The following is a 23,528-nucleotide window of genomic DNA, read 5'->3' on the forward strand; positions in this document are numbered from 1 at the left end:
TCATTACAACTATGAAAGGAAACTTAACCAAACACAGTAGTTATAGCATTATTATAGTGTAACTGATTTTGAATTTATGAATTTAAAAAAAAAAAAAAAAAAAAAAAAAGGCTAGACATGACTCACTCTTAGAATTTTCAAAGGAGATGAACTTGTGTGGCTGAATATAGTTGACTATTGAAGACATCGCCTCAAAAGCAGTTACTTCCTGTCCAGCTGTACCCTAACAAATGCAAAAAGGATCCAAAGAGTAAACATAGTCAAATCCCTTTAATTTCAATTAATAACTGAACACAGGCAGAATGTTGCAAATAAACTGCAGTGCAATCTCAATAAGGGGTCATAATTTTACATGTAGGTTGTCATATACTTATGACATATTATGCACATTATAGGGACAGAGTTATGTATATCTTCTCTGACTCTTTTTTAAATTACATTTCTTATTTTCAGGTTGAAATAAAAACTATGTATACTCTGGCCTTGTGTGAGTTTCATTTGAATATTTATAATATTTTTTATGAACACTTATGGCAATAACAGTCACATCAGCCTTGGAAATAAAGAAATAAATAAAAATTATGTCAATTGATGTTCTCATGTAGTGTTATGAATGTTACACTTACATAAAGTGTAACTGAAACTTTGAAAATGATTGGATATTCAGAATGCATTTTTACCCTACAAATCATACATAATCTTATAATCTGAAAGTAAGTGTTAATCATAATCGTATAATTTCATTACTTCATCCGAGTTCTTCATCTTTTCCTCATCTTGTTCCTCTTCCTCATGGTGTTCATCGTGATGGTCATCGTGGTGGTCATCATGGTGTTCGTCTTGTTCAGTGTTCTGGTTCTCAGGGTTCTCAGGGTTCTGAGGGTTCTCAGGGTTCTCAGGATTCTCAGGTTTCTCAGGCTGCTCTCCTTTTGGAAGACACAACACACTTGACTGTTAAGGGTTAAGTCAACATGATTGCTTAGATGAAACAGTCTGTGATTATTCTCACCTTCGTTCTCAGCAGGAGTCTCCTCTTGTGCTTTCTTTGGTGGAGGTTTAGCCGGACTTGTGGCGCCCTTCTTGTTTTTGATCAGAATTTTTCCCATCAGCTCAGAAGGACTGGGGATCTGCTGGCCTGGCTTCAGCTGTAAGCAACACCCAATACAAACCATTTGTGTGTAATAAACTCAAATACATGGCATATATAGTGGTATCTAGTAGTGTTTATGTTATGTATCATAAATCCATCATAAAACAATATATAGTTTTAAAACTTTGACCTAAACATGGTGCACGTCACATACCGGATACTTCTCCAGGGGTTCAGTGAGTAGAGCCTCTCCGAATATGGTCCTACAGTAGTTAGCCATCTTCTCCTGCTGTTTGACTCTAAATAAACAAACACGAATTCAGAGAAATGTTCTAGCAAAATGTGAAATCTAGAGAATTAAGACGTGGGATATAAACAGTGGCTTACGTATCCACATGGTTCTCGAAGGAGAGAATGATTGGATATTTCGATGTTTTGAAAGCACTTTCTGCAATAGCCTCGATCACATCCTACCACCGAAAAGGGATTAAATGGTTATTAGTTGTGTTATTTAAATGATATGCTGAAAACTATGTTTGGTTATTAGGCCAAGCTTGCATCTGAGTTAAACCTATAGCTAAGACATTTATTCATTCTCCGTAGCTTTACTTTTATAAACCTACTGTCTTAATCAGTTAAGTATAGAGATGGAAACATTTCATAATTTATATATTTTGATGATTGCACCAGCTCTGATTAGAGGAAACCTGACCCTAAAAAGGATCTCAGTTGTCATGGTGAAGCCGTGAGTAATGATTGGGTCTTCATCTGGAGGTTTGCCCTTCCAGCAGTCCAGCTCCAAACAACGGCATCCAGCAAGCAGACACTGGCGGTACATCTCTGGAGAGGAGGTACCTGAGAACTGACCGGCTGTGGACACACACAGAGACAGAGAGAGAGCGATTGTAATATAAAATGGAATAATATAAAGGAATATCACAAAAGCCAAACAAATATTTCTACAGTTTACAAATTTCAAAGTTCAACATTTAATACATTGTACTGAAGCCTACAAAGAGAAAGGATAAAACCTGTCGAAAATAATAAATGCAGTCTATTTAATGAATGCTTACCAAGGGTGGGAAAAATGTACAGAGAAGCTGTACCCGTAATTTTCGGACTATTGAGCGCACCTGAATATAAGCCGCACCCACTAACTTTAAAAAGAAAAAAAAAAATTTGTACTCGTCTATAAGCCGCAGGTGTCCACGTTGTAACATGAGATATTTACACAGAAAGATGTTACACAAAGATTTTTTTTAAAAACTTTTAATTAAATACGTACCGTAAATGCTTTTTTCCGAACAGTGTCTGTAACACGGCTGGTTAAAAAAATAAAAAAAAAATACAGTTGCCTACCAGGAAAAGTCATTGATCGCTATCTTCATCTTCCTCCTGCGCACTAAAACCACTAAAGTCGTCTTCTTCAGTGTCGGAATTGAACAGCCTCAGAATTACCGGTACTTCGTCACACACTTCCTCAGTCTCTCTTTCGGTGTCGCTCTCAATGTCACTTACGTCTCGAGGCAAATTCGCCCTTGAGCTTGTGCTGTCCTCTTCATCACGCAGCAGTCCAGCCTTTCGAAACCCGCTGGTGATGGTAGATTTTATGACACTGCTCCACGCTGTTAGGATCCACTGGCAGACTGGAGCAAAAGTTGCTCTTCGCATGCTATTTCCTTCTTCGACAGCCAGATCGATCGCCTTTAACTTGAAAGCTGCATCATATGCATTTCTTCGTGTGTTTTCCGTGATGAGGGGGTGTGCATGAAGCGCAAAATGACTGATCTGAAGAATTTAGTGTGAGTGCGTTTGATTTAATTTGAACCACTGAATCCACTGTGACCTGTTCGGTAATGTCGTTGGTCCGATGTGACGAGGCTAAATGTTTTGGCGGCGTGAAGCGCGTTAGCTCGTAAAACTCCATAAATTAGCCGCGTCATTGTTTAAGCCGCAGTGTTCAAAGCGTGTGAAAAAAGTAGCGGCTTATAGTCCGGAAATTACGGAATAAAATTAAAAATAAAATTACTTTTATTTATTACTTAAATAAAAGTATGGCTATTGTGTCAAAATATTACTCAATTAAAAATAGAAGTATAGAGTCAAGTCTGCTTGAGGTGAAGTATGTACACTTAAGCATATTCAAGTATTCAAGAGTAATGTTTGATTACCCTGATGAAATGGATGTTAAGGCATTAGCATCAAAATAAAACTACCTCTGTCATGCTTGCCATGATTAATAAAGCAAGCTGTGAATTTTTTGGATGCCTTGAAAATAATAACAATAATAAATAAACAAACAAATAAATAAGCAAGCGAAAACAACGTACTATTGTTGTTTTCCAATTCCAAGATAAATTCATGGTAGTCTGCTAGATGCATAATGGTCATTGGATATATGAGTCATTTAAGTTGTGTTACCGGTGAGATAGGTGTTGTGGGAGGATTTGATGTAGTAGTGAGGGATGGGATGGTTCATCTCATGACACTGGGCCATTCTGTCTAATATCACAGGTGTTGTCTCAGGCCCCATTAGGAAGAAGAGTAGACCCTCTGGAGTTATCTGACCTGAAAAAGGCCAATATATATCCACTCTTTAAGCTTTTTAGAAGAAATAAACATATATCTGACGCAGATTCAAATACAGTATATATACTGTATATAAATGCTTAAAATATCTTGATTCACTCTTACTATGGACTCTGATTGTGTTAGTTGACTCACCGCGGTTAGCATTAGTAGAGGAGGGCTCGTACTTGTCGATGAGGGCCTTCACCTGATCAGGTCTCAGTGGGGGGTAAAGCTCTTCATTAAGCCTCGAGTCTCTCTGCTTCTCATACAGGAACTTGCTAAAGATCTCCTTGGTCATGTAGGGCTTGCTAGAACTGAGCATAATGATAATGATTAGCAGTCTATTCAAGAGCTGTGCGAAAGTGAATCGATTCATTTTCATTCAGGAGATTTCTCATTATATCGTTAATGCAGATTTCACAGGGTATGCTTTAGAAATGCTTTTTTTCTTAGACAAGAATAACATAATGAGTACTGCCATGAGTTAAATTTGTAGCAGAGAGAGACTTACTATGTGCTGAAGATTTCATAGATCTCTGGCCTAGGACAAAGGTTCAGCAGGAAGGTCTTGAATGCAGCTTCAGTGAACACCTCAGGCTTTATGGAGTCAAACTAAGAAAACACACAAAAAAATGTGCAAGGTCTATAATACACAAACGTACATGTGAAATATGAAATATTACACCACAGAGCTGTTGGAACTTTCGAATTTGAAGGTGTTGAATCATCTTCGATGAAAGCAGCTCTGACAACAGAGCCGGCTCGAATTCAAATGATAGGTTTACATTAATGCACTCATTTCAACACATTGTCATTTCTATAGTAACCGCTAATTCACATGAACTGTAACTATAAATGGTTAAATGACATGAAGTGTTGTTTAACACATTTTAATACATTAAAAATGGCAGTTGTTGGTAAATCACAGTAGTATAAGATGAATACAACTGTTTTAAACAATAAGCCCAGTCATTCCTTACTTTTACAAGTGCAGATGTACTGTATTCATAAAAATCCCATTTTTATGAGCTAATGTCAGTCACAAAATAAAAAACTAAACAACAAAAACTTTTATAAAATTCTAAACTGTGCATGACATAATAAAGGTCACAAAATCAATAATGTCATTATTACATGTAATGGCATAACCTAGTCTATGAAATAATTAAAAAAACATACACTATTAAATTGATAAACTCTCTCACCTTTCCTTTAGGAAGCTTTGCTGCTGATAGTGCACTATCAACCCTTTTCTTGTCAGCTGGAAACATCTTATAGATACTATGGCATAATGGTAAGGTTTAGATACACACAACAGTCATAACACAACCAAGCATTATCATTTATCATTAAAAAAATAATAAAAGCTTACTATTTAACAGGAATCTTGCCATCCTTGTTGGTTTGCAGTGTGAGGCGAACATACCTATAACAGAATAGAATAGAGATGTAGAAGAAATGAAAAACATGAACAGTAAACACACCTGTTATTGAACTCCAAAATAATTCTTCTTTGTTGCTTTCATGTGTGTAGATGCCATTAGTCAAGATGACTGTCCCAGACAAATAATCCAGATTTTATTTATTTTGAAAAATTTGTGTTTATCATAGATTAAATACTGAACTTATTGCCAATGATCCTGGAACTGCACATATGGAGCATGTGTCCCACTTATCTAAAATGCAGCAGCAAAAAAATAACAAATAAGCCATATGTTTCTACTGAGACTTGGTTTCTTACAGTTTTTGCAGGTAGACTTGTCTGCAGGCGTTGACCCTTTGGGGGTTGTAGGCAATGGCCAAGATGTCATCGGCCCAGTTCTGATGGAGGGGAAAAAAGAGTTACTGTTACATATTCGTGGTGTGGTCACAGATAAATTGCCTCACTTTTGCAAGGCCACTCTGACTCTGATAAGAGAAAATAATCATTATAATGATGACTTTTAGCTTTAAAATCAAGACACAGACATCCAGGAGTAGTGTTCCCAAAAGAGAGGAAAAGTTGATCAAACAAACAAACAAACAAACAACCAAACAAACAAACAGGTCAGTGGGAAAAAGGTCAGTGTTGCTGAAGTCTGGCCAAAAATTATCAAAAAAGGGGCGAGTTTTCAGTCTTTAACACCTCAACTTTAAGAAAAAAATGTATATACTGTTTATACTCAATACAATGTAGAAATATTTATAATAATAATATTATAATAATAATAATAAAAAGAAGAAGAAGAACAACAACGATAATTCTAATAATAATAATTATTATTATTTTTTTTTTTGTTGTTGTTGTTGTTCTTGTTGTCGTTGTTATTAATTAATGAAAGCTATTAATAAAGGTGGGCATAATGATACGTTGTTTCATATTACTCATTTTTATATTGTATTTACTGTATGTTATATTAACTGCAAGTGAAACATATATAAACATTTATAGCAGTCGCTTTTAGACCATCGCTGGGTTTGTTCCTTGCAGTATAAGAGAAATAGAGTTTCTCTTTTCACTATTAGTGATTTTAAAATGCTTTAATTTGTAATGGGAAGTGCACAAAAAAAAAACATTTTCTAAAAGAAAAAAAAAATCAAAAAGGGGAACAACAATTTCTACTTTATATGTACAGTATAAGAAATAGATACTGTATAATAGAAAATGTAGAGATGTCACCATGTGAAAAGGTTTTCCCAGGCTGAGATACAAAAATGTTGTTTAATTTGGATCTGATCATTAGCTATTTTATAGCACTGTCCTTTCTGTCTATTCAGTGTCTCTTCCAGCAGAGGGCACAAGATACCTGAGCTTTACACGAGTAACAGGAGTTTATCGCTTCATTAACCTACACAGCCAGCTTGCATCCACTATTGGCCATTTAAGTACCTTAGACTGAACTGTGCCTTCAAAGATACACGGTCACATATTGACAGAACTGCAGAGAGGATCTACACCAACGAGCAGGATATTAGAGTCATAAAACTCATAAAGTGCATTTGCCTAGCCTAGCCGCAGAAACCACAGCTGGTTTGTGTAGTGCATTAGAGCTCATAAATTTGTGGCAGCCTTCAGGCACAGCTTATGACTGTCAAGTGGAGATGAATATGAATTAAGAACGTCAGTAAGGCTCTGGTACACGCTAATAAAAGGGCAATAGTTTGAACAGTATGGTTATATTAGAGTATGATTTTATATTTCTGAAAAAGATGCATACTACAGTAGAATGTTTAGCATGCCAAAATAATAAAATGATTATAATTTAATCGATTTAGCATTTTATGGCCTTGTATTATTATCATTTTTATTATGATTATTGCTTATTTTAGTTGTTATTTAATATCAATGCTAGATAAACTACCTGGATTTTGTTATTGTTGTTTTGAAAACAGTATATATGTTTTATTTATAAGTCCGAGTCTATAAAAATTGACTAAACAATCTCACAATGAACCATTTTGAATTCATTTATTTGCACATTTATGTGAATTTAGATTAGAATGGTCTAGAAGTTTACGACGGTGAAGTCAGTAATGAGGGAAATTCTTACCTGCACTATTTTCTCTTTGCCTGCAAAGAAGTTGTAGTAGGTGAGATTGACCATGTCAGGACCAGTTACGATGGTTAAGGTCTTGCTTAAGTAATTACTGTCAGGGAAGTCCATGTTGAAAGTGTTTCGAACCTTTTGATGCTGGTGATAGAGAAAAGTTATGTCAAAGCTTTATAAATAAAGTAAGAACATTAAAATGCAAGCCTTGTTCATTTGTGTATTTACAGAGTGTTTGACTCATTCTTAAAACAGTCCAGACCAAGGCTTGGGGTGAGCTATTTTTCTTGAATGTAAACGCATTACACCACTATTACAGTTTTAAAGTTAAGAGATTAAGACCATTAATAATTAAAGGACCTGCCCTTAGCCAATTTTTTTTTTTAAAAAAGGTCATTTCAAAATTGCAGTACACTCTTAAAAATATAGGTTTTTTAATGGTTCTTTACAGCACCATAGGTTCTGCAAAGAGCCTTCTTTTTTGTCAAGAACCTTCAGTTTTCATTGTTTAGACTTCTTGAGTTGAGCTCTATGGTTCTATGGCTATTAAAAATTAAGGTTCTTTATGGTTCATTATGCGTTTTTCAGAGTAGGGTATTGGTTCTTGAAGGTATCATCCCTTAACAGGTTAAAGTGAATTCTATAAGGTTCTTTGTGGGACTGGAAAAGGTTCTCCTGGCATCACTCTTAAGAACCTTAAGAGTAAACTAAGTAAGTTTTTTTTTTTTTTTTTTTTTTTAGAAAATTAATGTTCATTGTGGCACTGCTGTGAAGAACCATTTCTGGGTTCTTTAACGCACCAGTAAATAGATGATTCTCTAAAGAACTTTAAAAGTAAAAGGTTCTTTGTTTAACTTAAAATAGTTCTCCTATGGCATCAGGCTGAAAACCCCTTTCTGGTTCTAATTGGAACCTTTATTTTTAAGAGTGTAAACAGAGCTGGCCAACTGATCATTATGAGTTTTCAAAAGTGTGCTTCCACCCTGGTCTATATATGTCATTGGACACTTATCTGATTGGCCAACACAACCAGAATGTGCATAATTCTCTACCATATACTCCTGTTTATTTTTTTAACTCTAGGACCTGAAATCACTAGTGCAATGGCTGAGAACTTTTAAACTCTAAACACCCTTGCATCTGCTTTTCATACAAAGGACATTTGTGAATACAAGCCAAGCCGAGCCAAGCAAATCTAGCTTAATGCAAATCTTCAACACGACAAGCCCAGCTGTTTGCGTATGTGTCTCTGATTTTGTGTGTGTGTGTGTGTGTGTGTGTGTGTGTGTGTGTGTGTGTGTGTGTGTGTTCTCTTATGCAACACACATGTTGCTCTTTCACATCCCTTTCACTAAATCATATCACAGTAAAGAGCATTCAATTCAGATTGAACAAAATATAAACTGCTTTCATATAGGAGCTCCTCTGTACTATCTCTATCTTTTCTGCTTAACATAAACCCTTTTTTTTCATACAGCAATTCACATGATTCAGCCAAAAATGTAGTCAAAATATTGAAACGTCAAAGTCAAATAGTCTCTGTCTCACTATGCCTCTCTCTCTCTCTCTCTCGCTCTCATTTTCGTCTCTCCCTCTGTGTGCGTCTGTGCAAATATATACAAATAGCTCAATCACAAGCTCTTGGGTTTTGTAATCACAGAACACAGCAAGCATATGACAGAACTTTTTTTATGCAATGAAATAAAACGGCATTTACTTTGGGCAGTTTTGCATATTTGCCTGTCCGTGTGTCCCGTATGGTCGCCACATCCACAATTTCTACTTCCTATGATAAAAGAAACCACACACAGACTAAGAATGCAGTATTATTGCCACAGATAAGTCTTAATTCAAATAAAACATTTCAACAATGGTAAAGACAAGAATGTAGCATTAACATTAAAGAACATAGCACAAGTAATATCCATGGTACCACGCAAAGAATCTGACTTGGAAAAGATTTTGAAAAGACCTGAACAAATGTGAACATTCCACTAATGTGTTTGTGTAATACATGTAATAATATAATGACATTTCTGAATTAGCTAAACATGACATGCAGCGCATTAGAAACAGCACTCCTGCTGTGTTTCAGTGTTGTCACAATGCTTTGACCCCAGACTCCAATGTTTATTTGAACATCTGTATTCTAGGTATGGTTCAGATAACACGCATGTCAGTGATAAAAATGTAGCTTAATGTAATTGCGACTTGTGGAAATGATCCAGTCAGCGCTTTTACAATCTGCAGAGGCAGCGAGAACAAGCACAGCACTGCAAGCTGATTTCCAAACCTTATTCGCATCAGTAGCATAGAGAGAATGAGTAAGAAAGAAAGAAAAAAGACTGTGACAGTAGTTGTGTTCATCTCTTAATCAAGTCACTATCAAATTTTACCTTATGTAATCTAAATATCAAAAACATGAACTTAAATACAGAAACAAGGAGCTGAAAAACAGCAGATGTCTACTGCAGGTATTTAAACATTGTCAGAGTGACAAGGACATAACATTATAGATAGTAATTGACCTGCTCTAACACACTATGGGAAATAGAAAGTGAGTTGAATCGTGTGGGTTTAAGGAAGGAAATCTACAAGCTCTGCTGGACTCAGGGGATTCAGGACTGGAGCTTGTTATGGATTCACAGCTTACCTTGCTCGAGTTTAGCCAGTAAAGGAAGAATCCTTTTGGATCCATCTTCATAGTGACTGGCACAGTGCGTGACGAGTCCTGAAATTCGAAAGCAATGTGTCAAAACAATGCGCACTGTATAGAGTTAAGGACAAATACAACCATGAGTTTTAGAAGTGAATTTATAGTTCTACGTGACTTTAAATAGAAATACAGATGAAGACTCCACATCGTTAGTGTGCGTTGTACAAATCAGTGCTCAGTTGACATTTCCATACCAGAATCCTTCCGACATTAAAAAAAAACATTTACTGTGTCAAAGAAACGATAGAACCAAAATGGGCTCAGTGATCAATGTGCACTTATACATCACTTAATCAGTAAATACATCGATCAGCAGATCAATCAATTAATTCATTAACAAAACATAAAGCTGAGAATTGCTTATTTATTTGTTTGTTTATTTTTGTAGTTAAGAATGTAGTTTTCTGTAAGTAAACAAGCACAATAGGACACTTGCAGGTCATTTTACTCATGTAATAGTGCTAGGATTTAAACATCTGGTATCTCCTCAAAACCAGACACTGTCTCACATACTGCATCTTAAAAACAGCAGCATACAACTAAAACATGACCGGATAAACTCTAAGATACCTTTCTAACAGTTTCTCATGAAGAATGGCAGCATTATTTTTTATAAAAGTGTGAACTGTATATTAAACTTACAAGTATTACATGACATGTGGTTTAAAAAATAATAATACTAAGATACTTTGAATACTCACTTCTTTCCATTTTGTGAATCTCTCTCCTTTGACCAAATAGTCTTTGACCTCAGGCTCTTTGAGAATATGACGCTTCCTGATCATGGTGTCCTAGTCCTACTCGCTCTTTGGTGATGGAGCATCAGGACTAACATGCACACTGAAAGCTGTAGCTCTGAAGCAACACTCCTAAAACCACCTTTCCTTTAATATGACTTGCAAATGAGCATTTCGAGGGTGGAGAACGCGACTACCAAAACATTCCAGATGAATCGTACGAGTTTCACTATGATTGAATAATAAATGGTTTTAGAGTCTAATATGGATAACATACAGGCCTGAACAGTATATCATAATCATATGCCCTGTATAAAAGTTGTGTTGTATTGTACTGTCATGGATGATGTTGTTTAAAAACATTCATTTCTTGTCTTTTCAACTGAACCTTTCATTTTTTTCTGGTTATGGACTTTTTATTGAGCGCATTTCATTTTGGTCTTAAACACACTTCTGATTGTAGAGATTTTAAAAACCCTGACTGTAACACACAGCCCTATTTTGTAAATATGTTCAACAGCAGTTAAAAGATTCATACTTTAAAATCTGTGTACATAATACTGTGATTATAATTATAATTCTGCTAGTAGACAGTCTCTATGCATGGCGTTGAGAGAATCCTATAGGACTTGATAATGTTTCTAGACTTTTTTTTGCTTCCGATTAAATCCAAGTCTTTTGTAGGCATAAAATGCAACAATATAAGTTAAAAAGTAAGGTTGTTGGTGAATAATTATGAATTAGGAAGAAAAGGAGCAGGGAAAAAAGGTTCAATCATCTTTCTACAGAGTAGTTTGGGTAATAGTCAAATGTCCGAAAGCCCAACAATAACATGTAAATCATGGAGGCAGGTGTTAGCATGGAGACGACCTCTCCAAAACAGTCAGACACACTAAGCTACGCCATTCCTAACTCGAAACTATTATTTTAAATCACTTTAAATAGAAAGTTAGCAAACTTTCTATTTAAATTATAGTCTATTATTCTTTCCAATCTGTTTACAGTGCTCAGTGATGCTTAATTTCACACTTTTTATATAACATTTTTATATTTACTTAACTATATATATATTAAAAAAGATGGTTAAACTCTGGTCTGAAGGTTAAGTACGATAAGTAATATTTAATATGATATATATACTTCTGGAAAGCGCAAGTGTGATATTACAAACTTTGTATTTAACATTAAACATGCATTTGTTCACTTTTTGTATTTTTTAATATTTGAAGTATATAATATGTATGTTTTCAAGGAGGTTAATTTCTAGGAGACTTTCTTTACCTTACATGAGGTTTTAGCATAGTCAACTTCACAAGTATTTCCATGCAGAGAATGGGCAAAAAGCCAATGTTATTCAGAATTATTCCAATTTTCCACTCAAACACAACAGAACAAGGTCTTGGGTTAAAGCATTCTGTTGTTATTGTGGCTGTGGGAGTTAATCAATACTGCTGCTCTTGCAAAATGCCCTCTAGGATTATTAGTGTGGTTTAAGCTGAGCTAAGATAAAGCTAAATATCATATTTGGTCACAAAAGAATGTTTTGTTGTGCTTGTACAACAAAAGAGAAAATAAATTGAATTCCATTCCATTATATCTAAGAAAAAAAAAAGAAAAAAAAAAAGATAGTTTTGTACATTTAAATCCATTACATGTGCAGTTGTTTTTGTTTTGTTTGTTTGTTTTTTCCATATTTATATCCCAGAGAAACAGGAAATGGTCAAAGGAAAAAAAAAAAAAAAAACCACAAACAAACAAAAAAAAAAAAAAAAAAAAAAAACAACAACAAAAAAAACATACGTGGCAGGGAGTCACGGAGAGAGTTTTGTTATGTTCTGTTCTTTTATGTGAGACGGGCTAGCTAGTGGGTGGGACAAAAATAAAAAAATAAAAAAATAAAAAAATAAAGATGGTACTGTGATAAAACAAGGGAGTAAAAACAGAATCACCAGAAATACATACATAAGGAAACTTAAATAACTGCAATCCAATTTGCATAGAGTCCCCTTGAAAAGTATTGGAACAGCAAAGCCAATGTATTTCTTTTTGCTGTAGACTAAAGATATTTGGGTTTGAGATCAAAAAGATGAATATGAGAAGATGGTTTAGAATTCCAGCTTTTATTTCCTGGTATTTATATGTAGATGTGTTATATGACATAGAGCATAACACATTTTGTATCAGACCACACCATTTGTAGGTGAGCAAATATATTGTAACATGTGACTGACAGGTGTTTCTTGGTTTTAGACTTCAGTTTCTCATTTGTTGTTAAAAAAGATAAGCCAACATGAAGATCAAAGGGATAAGATATGATAAAATAAAAAACATTATTGATCCCACCCTGGGGATATTCCCTTGTTACAGAAGCTCAATTACACACACACACACAAAAAAAAAAACAGATAAGAAAGAATACACATTAAATAAGAATAGAATTGGGGGAAAAATGTCTAAATATATATATAAATATATATACATATATATATATATATGTGTATATATATATATATACATACAATAGGAATAGAAAAATCTGAATAATGGTAGTAAAAAATAATAATAATGGTAATATGTACACTATGAATATGTCAATGTATGTACAGATGAATACAAATATGAATATATACAGATGAGTAACACCTTGTTTATGTACAGATAAGTGATAAATTATTGCACAGTTAACATAAGAAGGTGCGCAACAAACAGTAATCAATTAATAAATGTTCATGATGCAGAATTATTGTGAATGTGTTGGCTGGTGATGCAAAAACAGCTATCAGTGCTACATTATGTTGTTTTTTGCATTAAATAGTCTGACTGCAGTAGTACCTGCGGTAGCACTCCTTCTTGCACTGAGGGTGCAGCAGTCTGTTGCTGAAGGAGCTGCTCAGGGACCCCAATGTCTCACACAGGGGGTGAGAGGAATTGCCCATGATAGACGCCAGCTTAGCTAACATCCTCCTCTCCCCCACCACCTCTATGCTGTCCAGAGCTGTCTATGGGAGAAAAGCAAGTCCTTTTGAAACTGAGAAAAGAGGGAAAATCAGTCAGAGGCATTGCATAAACAGTGGGCATAGCCAGTACAACAATTTGAAATGTCCTGAAAAAGAAAGAAACCACTGGTGGACACTGAATGGGTCGGCCAAGGAAAACAACAGCAGTTGATGTCATGAAACATTGAGAGCTGTGAAGAAAAAAACAAAAACAACAGTCAGTGACATCACCAATGACAATGAAATGACAACGGCTGAAAGAAACTGCACTACATACCTGGAAAACCAACACAAATAATACAACAGTTTGGTGATGTCAGTCGGTCACTGGCTTGATGCAGATATTGCAAACAAGGGATATGCAACCCAATATTAAATGTTATTTACTCTAAGACTATCTGTTCCATTACTTTTTATAAAAGAGTAGGGGTATAACCCTGGCGTCCAGGTGAAATTCCCCCATTGGCCCTTATCTATCATGGCCCCCTAATAATCTCCATCTCTGAATTGGCTTCATAACTCTCTCCTCTCCACCAATAGCTGGTGTGTGGTGGGCGTTCTGGTGCACTATGGCTGCCATCGTATCATCCAGGTGGATGCTACACCCCCCCCACACCCCCCCCCCCCCCCCCCGCCCCCCATGCAATGTAAAGCACTTTCAGTGTCTAGAAAACTGCTACATAAATAAATAAATCTAAGGAATTATTATTACTTTTAAAATTACTAAAAATTACTAAAAATTGGACAGTCTGAAACAAAAGGTGCCATGTTATAAGTTGTTTAACACACCTAGATGTAAATATCAGCGAATGAAAGCTGAAATGTTGATCTGTTAACTCATATTCATCTTTTGATCTCAAACCCAAATGTCTTCAGTGTACTCAAAAACAAATGTATTGGCCTTGCCGTTCCAATACTTTGGAGGGGACTGTACCTATAAGTTTTACAGTAGTTACTGACTAATATTCTTCAGAACATATAAAGTAACTGCATAAATAGCTGCGGATATATATTGCTATCCAAGGTGCTGAATTTATGCGTCCAAGCCTCTCCTCACCTTCACGCCTTTGCTCTTGCTCACTGGTGTCTCACCTCGCCTACAATCTGACACCTTGTGGACATACAGTAACACCTATTGTTTATCTACAGTAAACAGACTGCTCCAGGGGGCATGCTAAGGCTACAGCACAGCAAATTAACAGACTTCAATCAATTACAGCCATATGCAGGCCTGTAGTTTGTACACTACAGTGTGCAGAAATATTTCACTATTTGATCATATTCACGAGATGAATTATGCAATGCGCAATAAGTGATGTCCTGCATGCAATAATCTGATGCTCGTTCTGGTTCCGTGGGAATCTAATGACATCAGACAAGCTCGAGCTCACATGCTCTTGAGCACCTGAGCATCATCTCCCCATGCTCTCCTCAGTTAATATCCATTCGCTTTGTCATAGCCGTCTCTTTAAGAGCCCTCGCCCGCCCCCTCGGCTGTATTTTTAGCTGAGCAATGCTCTACAGATGTTGAACAGGACGAGCAGTGGTGCGTGTGCCATAAATGATCAGGCTTAAATCCGCACTTCTGTTAAATGATGCAGCCGCGCGCTTGATCTCTTGATTTTGGAGACTTGATTTCGTCTGCGGGAAACCGGCGGCTGGATGCTACAACGACAAAAGAAACCCGCTGGAGCATATGAGGAGATGATGAGCCACCATGGATTCTGAGAAGGCTTCGAGGAGCGAAAATGGACGGAAATAAATTGCTCTGAGCGACAAAGCATCGAGCAGGCCCCAAAGCGTCCGGTGCACCTTTCTTACGTTTTGGATCTAAAACGTCCCCCCTTTTTTTCTTTTCCCAGACCCTTCAAAAAGCCTTCAAGACGGACGGAGTGGTGGAGCACCGAGGCAAAAACCGGGCCAACATGCGGGAGAGGGACTTCATGCCCAACACGGAGAGGGGCAAGCCGGCCACCTACACGGGGGACAAGAAAGCCAAGATGGCCGCGAAGACCAACAAAAAGTGGGTACGGCTGGCCACCGTGTTCGCCTACGTGCTCTCCGTGTCCCTGGCCGCGATCATCCTGGCTATTTACTACAGCCTAATATGGAAGCCGACGAGCACTGGGACTGGACCCGGAGTGCCTGACGGGTCCACGGAAAACAAGAACGTCTCGACCAGCGACAACAGCACGAGCGCAAATGGTACGCAATTAGACTTGGGGTTTAACGCGACCGGCGCCGGAAACGACAGCGCGGCCACAGAGACTGCGATAACAGCGCACTCATACTCAACCGCCATTGAATACACGCCTGCCAGTGATCAGATGAAACAAAACGCGTTTGGACAGTACAGATATGATCAAAACTCGGGCAGCGTTACCGGTCCGACTGACGCAAAAAGGAAAAAGCGCGAGGCGGTACCGGAGAAATCCGCGTCCGCGCGCTCTCGAAATGAGCCCAATGATCCTGAAAAGACAAGAGAAGAAGGACTGGTTTAAGCTCACACGTACACGTACAAACCGCATGCTTCCGCATAAATGGTGTGCAAAAGCGTTACAATTTCGGCATACTATTCAGTGCGGTAATGTGCAGTTTAGGACGTAGCCTAAACCCAGTTTGGTGCATAGCGGTGCGCGCGCGCGGCCGAAGCTCACAAGGATTCACGGAAAGATGGGAAGTATTCTACGCTTGGTGCATGGACGCCAGCTTGATTATACTAATGCACAGCAAAGACTTGGTTATATTCTTAAAACTTTTTTTTTTTCTCCATGTAACATAAACTGTCCAAAGTGTAATCTTTCATTTGACGGCACATGGCACCTGTCTAATTCAAGACCCATTGGCATAACCACCCAGTTTCCCAAGTCACCTTTATGTGCTTGCATAGTTTCTAAACGGTATAGCCTGCCAGACGTATTTATTTATAACTGCAGCACGAAACTAATTAACACAGCATCTCAGTTTCTTTAGAACACTGATTTTTTTTTTTGTTTGTTTGTTTTTTTGGACCAGCTATTAAAAATTGTAAGAGGAAAATATTTTACATTGCATTTCATTGGAACAATGTCCATATAGCCTCCCAATTAACCAGGATTCAGAGGAACCTGTGTCGAGTTCCGCTCAGGTATGTGCAAATATTAATGTAAATGTATTGTGTATTTGGTACATATATATACAGTACATATATATAAATGTATATAGGTCACATGTAGGCTATTTGGAAAATGTACATAATGCACATGCTCAGGCCTTGATCGAGCTTTCAGCATATGCTAATTTTTACAAAAATCATGTATGTGTATATATATATATATATATATATATATATATATATATATATATATATATATACACACACACACACACCACCCCAAAGGCAAATAAAGGCCCTTGTAAAAGCATGCATGGCTTCCATATTTTTGTCGAAATGACTAGCTATTGATGGTGCATAATAATGATAAGCATCTTATTCATATTCCTCCATTCAGAAGCTCTTTGGACATTTAAGGGTTTTTTTTTCCTAAAAAGGTTTTACTTCAAGCCCTTCATTTAAAACAACAATCTGTTACAGGCTTCATGGAACCTACTTTCAAAACACAACAAAACTGAAGAACCCTTGGCTGTAAATTTATCCTGGAGTTTATTATAATCTCTAAAGTGTTTATATTCTGTCCTCTGGTTGGGTGTTTTGTGTAACCAAAAGTGTTTAACTTCATCTTCAGCTATGCTACATGCTACCTTATTAAATAGTACACCAGAATAGAACTCCACCATCGATTACTATGTAGTTCCCATAGAGTTTGACATACTGTTCAGTATGCTTGTATGGAATCTAACAGAAGCTCTGGATTATTGAAACAATTGATGGAGGGAAACAGGGCAGTAGGCAGATGAGCAAAGGTGAAACCACTTCTGTTATGTAACTCGCAATGTTATAAAATCAACGTTGTTGGACGCCTACACTAAAGGTAACAAAGTTTGAACATAAATGATTTCCCTTAAATCCCAAATCAATACTACAAGAGAAATACAGAATATTTGTTTTAAAGCATTCACTGTAAATAATGGCAGGCGCAATAGTAAGTGTTTGATCAACAGATATGATTTATACATTACACGATTTATAGTCTGTGTGTGTAAGACACAGATAGATAGATAGAGAGAGAGAGAGAGAGAGAGAGAGAGAGAGAGAGAGTACAGTAATTGACCATGGTGTTTATGGGCCTCTATCAGGGGACATTGAGAGCTCGTTCATCTTCTGAGTCATTTCTAGCCATCTAGGATGAGATCAACATTTACACACACACACACACACACACACACACACACACACACACAGCTTAATGCAAGTCTGCATTGTATATAGTAGCTACACTGACAGCTGTTCTTGTAAACAAGGTGTCCCAGTAGGCTTCTTTGATTCAGCCTGCCTTTTAGCAAAGAAAAAAAAGTGATTAAGTCGTAGCATAGAAGCGAATCAATAGTAAGCACTGAGGGGCAACAAATCTATCAAATCCACTGTCTAATTTCCTTGTGGCGTGCTCTCTTTAGCTTGAATGTGTTGTGCATTGAGGATTAAAACAATAGTGAAGGACTGAAACTGCTGTTATGATACACTGATTCAATGCAATCAGACGTCTTCATGAGACTAAACCCTGGTTGTTTCCAGTGTACTGGCGCTGATGTCTTCATTTTTGACAGAAAAGACAGCTGGATGTAGAGAATTCCCAGCGGACATTGTCATCACTAATGAAGAAACGACTCTGAAGCATCTTGCACTCCTATTACCCCTATATTCCCATCAAGCCTAATGATCCACCGAAGTCTCAGCTAGGCCTGTGTAGCAAATGGGGTTCAAAGAAGAATTACATCTATAAATGTTAGAGGCATTAGCAACTGTACAAACCACAGCTCATAAAGTAAAAGCGTCTTTTGAAAGGGAAATTGCAAATGTGGTTTATGGGAGTTACGTAATGGGTAGGCTTTAGGGAGGCGCCCGAGGTCCATTACTGATCTGAACGAAACATTGGGACCAGTGCTGATGGTCCAATCCTAGACAGGAATACACACGCATACATGCATACACATACTGTAACCTTGTGTTCCTACACTTTCTGATCTCGAGTAACACCACAAACGACAGCTTGAGACATCCTCTCGAGTACCAGAGTAGCCCTGAGATTGATGTGTTTATGTGCGTGCTTGAGTTTATGATATGAGAGTAGGACCCAGGTGCAGCTGATATAATGCAATGTGTGTCAAGAGACTTAGCAGCCATTTTACAACAAACAGCAAGCTGCGCCTCCATGGCACATTTAAAGTGCAGGGAGCACCGTTGAAGAAATGACCCGGTGTATTTCTTTAGCTTCATTACTCACATGATCAGATTTATGAAGTGATTTTTGGCATTACTGGAGGAATGAAGCTGTAAGATGTCTTTCGATAGTTGAGACAATACCGTAACCTGTTCTCTTCTTTTTATATGCCTGAAAAGTGAGGTTTCAAGGCATAACGTACAATATAAAGCATAAAATGATCGAGCCACTGATCGAAGGGTTACAATGACAGCAGTTCTACTGTATGAAAGGGGCAACAACCTGAGCCTGGATCAGCACTTTGAAAAATGGTAGATATATCTGACTCTCCATGACTCCATGTGAACCTCTTGCAGTTCTCTTCTCCTTCATGCACAGTAATCATAACCATATAGCTTTATCAAAACAGCTATGAGATGACTGTTAAAGACTACTGTAGAAAAAAAGAGTGAAAAGACAATGTGTTGGCAAAAATGCGTACTGTGTGTAGCAAAGAAAGCAGGAGAAACATACTGTAACGCAGTGCTAAATTCTCAGTACGCTGCCAAGCAGGGAAGCTCATGTTTACTTCATCTAAGACTAGGGAACAGGACATTGTAGCAGCTTAGTATTGATCACAGTGAAGTGTCAATCGAGGTGCAGCTTTTATTCCAGAAGCTGTCCCTCCATCAACCGCTGCTGTACAGACTGATGGTCCACTCTAAGGTTTGCTCATTTGGTGGATTTGAATAATGGTAAAAGATTTGTGATCATTTATATGCGATCTTTATTTGCTACAATCAAATACATACATTTATACTACAGCACTGTTGAATTATTGATTCAGATTCTGATTGGTCAAAAGGTGTTGATTAAATTTCTATAACGGTAAGGTTTATGATAATGTATGTAGCGGATGCTTACATAATCATTAGTAAGAACACACTATTTAGTATTTTTGGAATGAGTCTCCAGGGTTAGTGCTTTGTAACAGTCAGAGGTAAAGTTGTAATTTATTGTTGAGTCATGGGGAAAGTCTTTGTGCTTTCTACGTGAACAGTTTTTAAAAGAGAGAAAAGCATAGAGGCTGATGATATTAAATGTAAGTAAGCGATAACATGAAATAACTTGTCTCATTAGAGTATATGTAAAACATTAAGTGTAACTATAAAGAGGTCTGACGTGTCATTCTTTAGTGAATAAAAATTGCAACCATTGGCAAATTTCTGTAGTATAAGAGCATTAATATTCATCAGCACATGCGGTTATTGGAACTATTATCACTTCATGGTGATAAAGGTTGCATCACCCTGCCACATCGTTGAATATTTCCCATTAACAGCACGTCCCAAATTGTGTTATTCCTTACACACATGCACAGACAGGATATACGGTACGGTATGTGACAGTATAAAGGCATCCATATGAAACAAACACTGAAACAGACTTAAAAAATTGAGACACTGGAAAAAAAAAAAAAAACTTTAGCAAACCCAGCTTAATAAAGAGGAAGTTTGGTAAGAGATGAAACAGACATTTCACCTCTTGTACATTTAAGGACTGGTAAAAATTCAGTATTCTCTTGCAGTGTTAATGAAAAGAGTCCTGGTCCATATATAGAAGCTTTGTTACCATAGTCCTATTTTTACTTCCTTCTGAAGAATGCTGAGATATCAAACTGATGATATCACTGACCCCTACATGCTACACACACACACACACACACACACACACACACACACACACTGACGTTATGGAAATAACCCAATATGATACAGTCTAGCAAAACAACCCTTGTGCCCTTGCATCCTTACAGAGACAGGAACAATTTTTCATCCCCTTTGAAATCAGCATATGCAGCCACGTGAGCACAGGCCTTGTGTGGAACACTGAATCCCGGAGGATGAGACTGTCCCAGAGAGGGCCTGCTGGAAAATGTAATTAAAAGAGTAACAGAAGGGAAAGCGCCTTTTGGGAAGCACGGGGAGCCATTTCCAGAGCAACAGGCCTTGGGGATGAATCATTCAACATTAATAAGAGTCTATTCCCAAATGCAGGCTCGTGAACACATCCAGCACCAGCTAGCAGTTTTCAAAACAAGTATTTGTTTCATTTTTTTCTTCAGGCATATTCAACTGTTACACCGTGATCTTTTCACTGGTGTGTTCCTGTGACATACAGTCAAGCTCCAGAATCACTGACAGCTACTGGGTAATGATGGACAAAAAAAAGAAAATTATGCTTACTAATGTAGTTAATTAGCCTTAATCTCACTCTGAAATGATAAGATACTGTAAACCTAACCATTGAAATTAGCTCATTCTGTGAAATTCCTTATCAACACTAAATGTGTCACTATTATTGGCACCCCTGCATTTAATACTTAGTGCAACCAGCAAAACCAACGTAACAGCACAGTCCTCTATGATTAATCAGATTGGAGAATACAAAGCGAGTAATCTGAGACACTCCTCAGTATAGAATTTCTCCACATCCTTCAGGATCTTATGACCTCTCCTTTGGACTCTTAAGCTCACCACCCAGGTTTATAATAGGGTTTATGTCAGGGAACTGCGGTGGCCATGTTAAAAGCTTGGTTCTGTGAACATTTTAGATCACAGAAGTTTTATTGTCCTGCTGGAAGATCCAAACATTACCCAGTTATAGCTTCTTGTTAGAGGCAGCTATTTTTTTAAAAAAATTTATTTATTTTAAAAAAATTATTATTAAAAATCTCCTGGTACTTAAAGGTATCCATGATCCATGTGTCCTAAAAAAAAGGTTTCCAGTTACATTTTGGTCATAAGAATGCCAGTAATTGTGCTTACAATAACTTTACTTCAAATTTACTTTGTGAGCTTAATCTAATTAACCAGAAATATATAGTAGTTAATATAGTTTTCTTCAATCCATATTTATAAAGGATGCCAATAATTATAGAGCTGATTGTAGTAGCTATGCCCAATTATTTATCATTAATCATGTATTTTATGGCATACTATATACTAAAGATGGTGGGAAAATGGTGCAAAAATATTGTATATCTGATGTATTGGATTATTTCCTGTACAGCAAAAATGAGAAGGGCAATGAAGTAAATAGCAAAAAAAGTGCTCTATTTATTATTAAATACTTCTAGATATACAAGGTTGAAAAAATAACATATTGTGATGCAATAGGAGAGAAGTGAAAAATAGAGCTCATGTGCAATTTATACGAGTTCATTTTCTTCATGAATATTAGTTGCCATTTGATCGCACTGTTGCTTTCCTGTTTAAAAGTGAACACTGCAAACTGAACAAACTTACAAATGAAGCATAACATCTGCTATCAAAGAACAGGCAGATCATCATTATTTACTGCAGTATCAAAGGAAATAAAGTTGGAAAGGAGAGAAAGAGAATAGGAAATATTCCCAATTCATAGCAAACACTCCTTGTGTAATAAATGGTGCTTAACTATTATGCTTCACATCGGATAAAGAAAAATATATATAAAATGTAACAAATATTAAAAAGACATCATAATTGTTTCCATTTTTATTTCATGTTTCACTTCTTAAACTGTAGATTCCCATTCAGGAGAGGTGAAGGTGATGTCTCTTCACTCTTGATCTTATTTACATTTATTGAGGTTACATAAGTCCTTCCTACAAAACTACACTGTATGGCCAAATGTTTGTGGACACCTGAACATCACAACCATAAATCCATAAGTGGGCCTTCCCTAAGCTGTTGCCACAAAGTTGGAAGCACACAATTAATTGTAAAGGATGTCTTTGTATGCTGTAACTTGACAATTTCCCTTCAAAGTCATGGGGAGGCACGGTGGCTTAGTAGATAGCACGTTTGCCTCACACCTCCAGGGTTGAAGGTTTGCTTCCCGCCGCAGTCCTATGTGTGCAGAGTCTGCATGATCTCCCCGTGCTTCTGGGTTTTCCTCCGGGTACTCTGGTTTCCTCCACCAGTCCAAAGACGTGCATTGTAGGCTGATTGGCATGTCCAAAAAGTGTCCGTAGTGTATGAATGGGTGTGTGAATGCGTGTGTGATTGTGCCCTGCGATGTATTGGCACCATGCCCAGGGTGTCCCCCGCCTTGTGCCCCATGCACCCGGGATAGGCTCCAGGTTCGCCGCTACCCTGTAAGGATAAGCGGTATAGAAAATGTATGGATGGCTGGATGGATGGAACAGCCACATTCTAAAATCTAGTGCAAAGCCTTCCCAGAAGAGTGGAGGATATTATAACAACAAAGGGGGGGGGGGGGGGGGGGTGTTCAACAAGCACATATGCATGTGATGTTCAGGAGCACACAAACTTTTGGTCATATGGTGTACTTACAACTGAAGCAAAATCCAATCCAAGTGTAAAGTTGAGTACTTGATAGTTAAGGATCTTGCTTAAATGCTAAACAGTGACTCTGACAGTCCGCTGACTTGAACTCACAATCTTTCAGTCACCAGCACAGAACCACCAGTAGTTTTAAGACCTCTTAAATCACTATAGTCTAATTGAACAGTTTTTTTTCTAATCCAACTCGATCTGAGTGATGATTCTACAAGAAACTCTAAGTAAGTTAAGTCCAACTACTTCAT

General features: G+C 37.2%; 2 protein-coding genes and 1 long non-coding RNA gene across 3 annotated transcripts in view; 2 read left to right on the forward strand and 1 right to left on the reverse strand.

Moving 5' to 3' along the window:
• Positions 1–11,154, reverse strand: part of plcb2 (phospholipase C, beta 2) — a 33,662-nt gene extending 22,508 nt beyond the window's left edge. The window contains exons 1-16 of the mRNA XM_017475566.3: positions 10,606–11,154; positions 9,842–9,919; positions 8,906–8,974; positions 7,192–7,332; positions 5,403–5,482; positions 5,034–5,087; positions 4,867–4,942; positions 4,173–4,273; positions 3,815–3,975; positions 3,512–3,658; positions 1,803–1,960; positions 1,478–1,560; positions 1,305–1,389; positions 1,010–1,145; positions 748–926; positions 127–223 (exon numbers count right to left, since the gene is read on the reverse strand). Coding sequence (XP_017331055.1) covers positions 127–223; positions 748–926; positions 1,010–1,145; positions 1,305–1,389; positions 1,478–1,560; positions 1,803–1,960; positions 3,512–3,658; positions 3,815–3,975; positions 4,173–4,273; positions 4,867–4,942; positions 5,034–5,087; positions 5,403–5,482; positions 7,192–7,332; positions 8,906–8,974; positions 9,842–9,919; positions 10,606–10,689 — 1,729 coding nt within the window. The 5' untranslated portion in view covers positions 10,690–11,154. The remainder of the gene's footprint in view (positions 1–126; positions 224–747; positions 927–1,009; positions 1,146–1,304; positions 1,390–1,477; positions 1,561–1,802; positions 1,961–3,511; positions 3,659–3,814; positions 3,976–4,172; positions 4,274–4,866; positions 4,943–5,033; positions 5,088–5,402; positions 5,483–7,191; positions 7,333–8,905; positions 8,975–9,841; positions 9,920–10,605) is intronic.
• Positions 2,430–5,492, forward strand: LOC128633581 (uncharacterized). The gene is made up of 3 exons (XR_008396997.1): positions 2,430–2,892; positions 4,878–4,955; positions 5,405–5,492. It is a non-coding gene; the product is annotated as an uncharacterized LOC128633581 (long non-coding RNA).
• Positions 11,155–15,042: 3,888 nt separating the features above from the next.
• Positions 15,043–17,742, forward strand: LOC108269634 (putative transmembrane protein INAFM2). Its single transcript, XM_017475605.3, has one exon. It carries the CDS (start codon positions 15,563–15,565, stop codon positions 16,136–16,138), a length of 576 nt encoding a protein of 191 aa, XP_017331094.1. The 5' UTR covers positions 15,043–15,562; the 3' UTR covers positions 16,139–17,742.
• Positions 17,743–23,528: the final 5,786 nt, after the last annotated feature.

Source organism: Ictalurus punctatus, chromosome 9, assembly GCF_001660625.3.
Source record: "Ictalurus punctatus breed USDA103 chromosome 9, Coco_2.0, whole genome shotgun sequence".
NCBI lineage: Eukaryota > Metazoa > Chordata > Actinopteri > Siluriformes > Ictaluridae > Ictalurus > Ictalurus punctatus.